Source organism: Gavialis gangeticus, unplaced genomic scaffold (assembly GCF_001723915.1).
Source record: "Gavialis gangeticus isolate Ggan-Ray unplaced genomic scaffold, GavGan_comp1, whole genome shotgun sequence".
In the NCBI taxonomy this organism is placed as follows: domain Eukaryota; kingdom Metazoa; phylum Chordata; order Crocodylia; family Gavialidae; genus Gavialis; species Gavialis gangeticus.
In genome coordinates this window covers 21,358,777-21,366,507 of record NW_017729015.1, presented here as the reverse complement: position 1 = coordinate 21,366,507, position 7,731 = coordinate 21,358,777, and the positions used below count along the sequence as shown (strand labels likewise).

At 51.5% G+C, this 7,731-nt stretch overlaps 1 protein-coding gene across 1 annotated transcript in view; it reads right to left on the bottom strand.

The window, feature by feature from the left end:
* GRIK3 (glutamate ionotropic receptor kainate type subunit 3) overlaps positions 1 to 7,731 on the bottom strand; it is a 101,373-nt gene that overhangs the window by 17,141 nt on the left and 76,501 nt on the right. The window contains exon 12 of the mRNA XM_019512550.1: positions 3,646 to 3,863. Within this exon, the coding sequence (XP_019368095.1) occupies positions 3,646 to 3,863 (218 nt within the window). The remainder of the gene's footprint in view (positions 1 to 3,645; positions 3,864 to 7,731) is intronic.

Below are 7,731 nucleotides of genomic sequence, written 5' to 3'. Positions count from 1 at the left end.
AGAGGTAAGACTGACAGGCCTATAGTTGCCCGGGTCCTCTCTCTTCCCTTTTTTGAAGATGGGGACCACGTTAGCTATCTTCCAGTCATCTGGCACCTGGCTCGAGCACCACGAGCGCTCATAAAGCCATGCCAGGGGCCCTGCAATAACCCCAGCTAGCCCCCTCAACACCCTGGGGTGCAGAGCATCTGGACCCGCTGACTTGAACACATCCAGCCCCTCCAGAAGCTCTCTAACCTAGCAGAGACTTCGACTCCTCTGCCTTGCACGGGAGCTGACATTGAAGAAGGGTGGACATTGTTAAAGAGCAAAACCCAGCACTGACATTCGCTGGGGATGGAAAGCATGCCCCGTCAGGGTGGACCTGCATGAGGAGCCATTTACCGCCTGGTTAAGTCTGCAGCCGGGCTGTATTAGGACGTCTGGCCGCGCACGCTGTACCAGAGGTGGGTGAAGAGAGAAGAGGGTGTCCCACAGGACTTGAGAGGATCTGGTTCACTTTGGGCAAATCACTTTATCTTTGATGAATGCCCCATGTGAAAATGGGGATAGCTCTTTCTGCCTGAGAGGGTGCTGGGAGGATAATGTTCATTAGCGACGGCAAGGTGCTCAGATGCTGGTACCAGCATGGACTTAGCTCAGCGATGCTGTGTTGGGACGTCTGCCCTCATTCCCCCTCGGTCGCTGAGCGGTCCTGGGCTGTCACAACCCTGTCGTGCTCGGCGTCGATACCGCGAAGCCTCTGGTTTGGCACCGAACTCGCCAGCCTGATTCAGATTCCTACCAGGAGCACGGGCTACAAGCCTGCATCTCCCATTTCCAGCCTCTCCCTCATCCGAGCGTACTTAAAATTCATCCTCACAACTTAATAATAATAATAAAAAAACCAATCAGAAACTCATGTTTGCAAAGGACCCTATTCCCCCAGATAATTTCCCCCCTTTCCTTTGCCTTTCTTCTCTCTCTCCATAACACATTCTTTTACAACCCAGCTGTGGTTTCAAAGGCCTTCTTAAATCTCTCAATTAATTTTCATCTTCTAAGCAGTTGTAAAACGTGAGAGCTCTTTACATGTTCTCCATGGTGTCGGACAACTTCTGAAATAAAGTTCCCTTTAATCTGAAGGAATTAATGTAATTTCCTTCTCGGGGTGGGCTGCAGCGTATTGGTGGCACTGCGCTGCCCAAGTTTTTGCAGGCGTGGTCTACCAGTTTTAACACAGAATCGGAAAGGAAATCGCTGAGAGACCAAGTGGATCCGGTTCCCCTCCCCTGGCTCGCTGGGTGTCTGCTTCTCCCTTCCCTCCCTTTCCTCCAAGGCACTTAGCGTCTGATTAGCTATTAACGCCAGCTGGGCACGTTGCTCCCCGAATCCCGTTAGCTCTTGTTCTAGGATTTCCTGAGTGATGGCGTCTCTTGGGTTACTGATTCTTTAATACGCTTCCTATTAGAGGAGACAATGACTTACTGCTTCCTTCTCTTTGGGTTTGAGAGGCAGTGTGATGGAGATCGTGGAAACCTCTGAGGTTGGTGGCTAAGCAGAGTGAGGTCCCTCCGAGGCTAGTCTGACCGCGCTTTCTTGCACGTGCGGCCTCCTGTTCCTGTTCTGGGTGTTGCCAGGTTGACCAGAAATGAGCTGATGGTTGCTCTCGATGGACTTCCCTCACCCTCTGCCTTCGGAAATCGGTGTTGGGGGGAGGACGTGCGCTGAGCTGGCAGGCCTGGCGTGGCCAGTTTGGAGATGGGAGTGTAACGGGGGGCAGTTTTGAGAAAGGGCTGATTGTCCTTCTGGGATCCCCTCCCTTTTCAGACCTCTCTGCTCAGGCCCTCGCGGTCGGGAATGCCGCTCGGTACCCAGAGGCAAGGGGACGGCTTGGCACGAGACAGTGCCAGCTTCCCGAAATGGGGGCGAAGGCAACGCTGTACTTCAGGACATTACTCTGTTCACTTGTTTTCTGGAGATCATGGTAGAATGGTCCTGGAAATATTCTGGTTTCTTGCGAGGCCTAAGCCTCATCTGTGCTGCGCAGCTGACCTATTATTAGAGGTAGGAGACAAGCCACCTGCCCTGCTCTATTTAGGAATGGGAGAAGGGTGCAGTTATTACAAGAACTTCGTAGCACGGGAATAGTCAGGCACTACACAAGCTTAGCATTTAAGAGGCCCAAGGCAGACCTTAAGGGCCTTTTACTTACTAGTAGTCCATAATTCCTGGTAATGATCTCTCTAGAGGATCAAACTTTTGCAACATAGCGGTAAGTGAATAATTTATGCAATGAAGTTCACCTCTTTTTGTGTTTGAAAATGGACAGCTCTTCTCTTGAATGTAGTTTTCTACCTATCCTCGCGATGTATAAAAGATGTAGTTCTATTAGTGGGTGCTCGAGAGGCCCAGGCAACAATTACCCGTTGTGCTAGCCTGCTCGGTTACAAACAAAGCACCGTTCATTGCAGATTAGGTTGGTAAATGCCACAATGCTCCTAAGGAAGGACAAAGACAAAGAATTAAAAATCTGCTCTGTGCATTAAGGAACCATGAGCAAGCCTCGGCCTCAGATACCTTTGCTGCTCGTTGTTTTTTTATTCTCTTGGAGCAGGGGTGGTTGGGCATATCAGACATCTGATGGTGCCTCTGACCCCTGATTCAATATGTGTCCTTTGCTGTCTGGAAGGCTTGCAGAAAATTGCAATCAGAGAGCTTCTGTACTAATAACACTTGATTACATCAGTGTTTCCATGAAGACTGAATAGGCTTAAAAATATTGGTGGAAAGTATGCACAGCATTTGTCTAGATCTAGTTTTTCTTTCCCCTGCACTTCTCTCTTTCTGTTTGATTCTGAATTCACTTGGAAGCCAATCATTTTATCTTCAAGGGCTCCAGAGAGTCATTACTGAGAAGCAGCCGAGGGATCAGGGAAGAGATGCAGGTCAGGAAGATGCTGGAGGAAATAAGACTTTCTGGAGGACTAGTGTGCGTGTATTTATATAACAAGACAGAAGCTCTGCTTTGATGTGGGAATGCATCTTCCATCTTGGGTCATCTGAACCAGTGTGGAGTGGAGGTCCCTGTTTCAGAAGCCGTAATATCAGTGCAATTCAGCCGTAAGATACATACCTATTAGCATCTGGGAGACGGGGGTTTTGGGTGCTCCATAGTCTGAGTGACACAGTGGGACAGACAAGGCCTAGCAAAGATGCAAGTGTGACCAGTCCCCAAGGACGAGAGCCACCCAGCTGGCCTAGCAGATGCCTGCCTGGTCTTACTCGCATCGGATCGGTCTAGGACAGTGATGCTCTACCAGGGTGCCAAGGCACCATGTTCGCCCACTCTTAGGGTGTGCAAACCTGATTCACAAGACATACCTGGAGATTTCAAATAGGAATCAAGAGTGTTAAAACCATGCTGACCTGGTGTGGTCTTTCTGAGGTCTTTGCAACAGAAAAAAAAGCTCAATTTTTTTTTTTTGCAGTCAGAACAAAAAGGGAGAGAAAAGGAAGAGTTGGCATTTTCCCCGGGTGCCCCCAGTCTAGTGATGGGTGCCTTGGGTCTGAAAAGGTTGAGGACCGCTGCTCTGAGAGCACAACCCAGGCGCTGCTCGTGTTGGCGTCTCCGCCAGGAGCGGTGAAGCATACGAGGGGTCTCACCTTGAAGAAGGTCATTGTCGCTCCATCCTTCACAGCGCCATACTCGATTTTCGTTTGCTTTGCCAGATCGTCTGCGGAGTCGATGGGAGACTCCATTCTCTCCACGGTCAGGAAGGCGGCCAGGTTGGCCGTGTAGGAAGAGATGATGATTAGCGTGAAGAACCACCAGATACCGCCGATGATCCGCGTAGACAGCGCTTTGGGCATCAGCTCAGACCCTGGGGGATGAGCAGAGCAGCGTGAAAAAGAAAAGGAAAGGAAAGGAAAACACCCCAGGGAGAGAGCGGGGCAAGAAACCAATCTATGTATTTCAAGCACCAGGCCACCTTGTCAGGCTGTAACAGCTACACAACTTCAGCCAACGGCTCTTCACGCACATTACCCGGCCGCCTTGCTTGCAAGGAAATCGAGGGCCTTTTGGGGTTTTTTTCCTTTAGCGTTTCCAAAAATTCTTCTCTCTTTCTTGCTGACCTTGGGTACAGTGCACAATTCACAGGAAACCTTCAAACCGAAGTAATTAACTCGGCTGCTTTTATGAGATTCAAATAGCAAGCCATTTGTGAACTTTTATGAGTGTTTTGTTCTGCCATTTAAAAAGCGCTTTGCTTCTATACGGATTACTTTTCAAAGCACTCACTCCAGGGAGAGTGTTCAAATACACAAGGCTTTTAAAAAAAATAATAAAAAATAAAATCAAACAGTGAAAGAGGGAAATGACTATGGTCCGGTACTTTGAACGGCAGCTGGAGGTGGGACAGGAGGAGTTATTATAGCATGAAAGGGGTAACAGGCCTGGAATGACTTTTATTGAGCAGACAGGAAGGATTAAATGGGCTGTGCTATTTTTGCAATCACCTGAGATACTTGTTAAAGATGGGGAAGATGACTGGGTTTGAAGCTATTGCAGCCAGAGGACATTTCTGACCTAGAATCTGCAAGGGAAGATGGGCCGTACGAGGCAATGTTAAGCCACGTGGTATTAAAACAGAGCACAAAACGTAGTGAAATCCTGCTCTGGGTGCAAGGTGGTCCTGATTCAGCTTTCAACAAGAACGTTTTCCTCCCTCACTGCCTGCTGGTGAAACGGCGACGGTGTGACGCTAGCACGGCTTTGCTCTTTGTCATCTCAGGCGTAGAGTTGAGCTAGGAGCAACACAGCTGTTCCCACGGGATCCGGGGCTCATCCTGCTAACCCACCCTCTTTGATACCAACGTTGTTGATGAGGGCGTCCCTGCTCCAGGGAAAATATTTATAACGCGCTGCAATATTGCCAGCACAAGAGTCCAGAAGAGCATTTTTTGCAGGAGCCACTAGGCTAACGGCCTGGGTACCGCTGATGTCCAGGGGTAACACGCTTCATACCTTTCATTTATTTCTGCTCCTGAATTGGCCTCACCTGGGTCATCATTTTCCTAAATTTTCTTCCTCACCAAACAAACCCGTGCAATTGGGACAGCAAATCATGTCCCATTTCATCCTTGGGATTGCATCAGTTTGGGACAGGACAGGGCACCCCCAGCCTCTGGCTGAATAACAACATGTTTCTGGTGTGATGTGATGTGAATGGCCATGGCTATGAGTGCAATGGTGGGTCTTTTCACTGGCTCTGCTGGGCTTTGGGCCAGGCCCTCACTGAGCTGAGCTGGTGAGGCGCGTTTCACCGTAGCGTTAAGTCTTCTTGCTACAACAGAGCCTGCAGAGTTTGTAAGCCTAAGTCGTGCTAAAAGGCCTCATTCAAAATCTGAAGTGACTTTAACCTTGTGTGTTTTCCAGGCAGAACCTGGGCTCTCATCTGGGAGCATTGCACCGGATGCTGCTCAGCAAGGGACAAACGGGTCGGACCGCACGGGCAGAGGAGACATGAGGTCCTCTTCTCAGGAGCGCAGTGGGATGGGGAAGGGGCTCCCAGTCCTTGCAGGCTCCCTTGCTCTAAATGTGGATCATGGCCACATTGTGCAGGGAGGGTTCAGAGATGCAGCACAGCCCGCAGTGCCCTCCTGCATGGCACCCTCCTGGGACTGAGCCCTGTTTCCCCCCTTAGCTCAAAATTGGTCCATTTTTGGTTAAGGTGGGTTAGTGCCTTGAAAACAAATCCAACCCAGCTGCTGGAAAACTGGCCCCTTTGGCCTGGAAACCAGCTGCTGATCTTTTTCTTAGTGTGAGCCACTCTGGGAGCTCAGTTTCAGCAAAGGGAAGGGCTCCCATCAGGTTGGGATTTCCTTGCCCTTCTTTAGTGTGTCTCCTTTTGGGTCTCTGACATGCTCCATCCCATGCCAAGGCCGTGGCAGACTCAGACATCTGGTTTGCTCACTCTGAAAGTTTATGTTTTTGAAATCTAGAAGAGACCAATCAAGAAAATTGTCTTTTTTCTCCTCTGCTCTCCTCCCAAATCCCTGTACCTGCCCATCCATCCTTTCTATGTGGAAGGCCCCTGCCTTCCTAATACACAGACAGTGACTATCAAAGGGCTGTTCAGGAAAGTTCCTCGCAGTGCTTTTGTCAAGGGGTATTTTGAGGGGCTTTCTCAAGACCAGGCCACAGAAAGGTGGTGGGAGTATGCAGGGGACATGCAGGGGGCTGGAGGAAACTAAAGACCATTTGGGAGGCTCAACTGAGAAGCATTTCCATTGCAAAGGATGGAAGGAGGCGTTTGGGAGTACTTGTCGTAGGACTTCATTTCATTGATCTCTGTGCCATCCATCGCATCATCTCAGGGCTGCAACAGGAAGCCCCTGGAGCCCTCTAGGAATATACTGTGAATTGCTGACACCAAGGACCCAGGGATGTGTTTGTAGCAATGCAACTTCTGAATTCACTGGTTTGCTGGGCTGCCCTGGCCCTGTGCTGAGCTTTGGGGGGTGGGAGGCTCTGCACCACAACGAACACACAGAAAGGCGGGCGCTAGTCTTTGCCCAGAGCAAGCCAGGAGAGGCTGAGGCCTGGCTGAAAGTTGGGACCCTGCAATTTAATAAGTCTGCTTACTGCTTTCTAGGCATTCAGATTTTCACCTCCCTCCCCAGAGCCTTTAATGCTCTGTGCACCCTTGGTACACGCTGGAAAACACGTCACACCGGTTAACAAAGAAGCCATCGGCAGCAGAAGCATTTCTCCTTCCTGCCGCCCTCGGGCACGGCACCCGGTGGCGGTGCACCGGACCAGGTCCCTTCCCAGTGCCCGCCAGCACACGCAGCCCCCTTCGCCCCTCCACTAGCGCCTGCTCGGGCCGCGTGGGCTTGGCAGGACCCGCAGCCCAGGGGCCTGCTTTGGACCTTGGAGGATGAGGAGACATTGGCCGGGAAAGGGGTCTTCTAGAGCGAGGGCGATGGCACAGGGGCGGCCACGTGGCCTTCAGACCCCGTCCTTGCTGCGCGCAACCCCGGCCTGCTGCACCATGCCCCGCGAGGCGAGGGCTTCATCAAGGGGCTCCTGTGCAAGGGAGTTGCCTGCCCTGCCTGTGCCCCAGGAGGTCTCGAGCCTGCAGCCTGCTCCGGCACCAGCACGGCTAAGGAGACGCCTCGCAGCAGACAAATCTCACCCCGCCGTGGCTGGGTTTGTGTCCTGGGCTGGGCCGGTCCTGCTGCTTGTCTTTCTCCCGTAGGTTTTACCGTCCTCTCTCCCCCTCCTATCCCTCCTTACTTTTCCAAGCCAGCTCCGTGAGCTCCCAAGCCGACAACACAGCACGGCTCGAATAGATGCCCATAAACGAAAATGAAATTCATGGAGAGTGAATAATACCAAGCAGAGTCACCAGGACCTTGTGACCTCCAAATCATGGCTGCTTTCCATTGATCAGATTAATTCCACTGGGGCGTTTATCTAATTAACCCCTTTCCGGTCTCGTTCCCCCCAGGAAGCCTGGTGCGCGCCCGCCCGCCCGCCTGCAGCCAGTTAGTGCGAAGCCCGGGATTGTGCGCAATGCACGCCAGCAACCTCGCTCACCCTCTCCAGGGAGCTGGCTCCATCTGAGCAAAGCCGCGTGCGTACGGTACATCTCAGTCAGAAAGAGTAACGGGAGAGACAAACATTTCACAGCACGGCGGGTACCGTGAGCTGTCAGAAGAGAGATCTCCCCGCTCCCACACCCG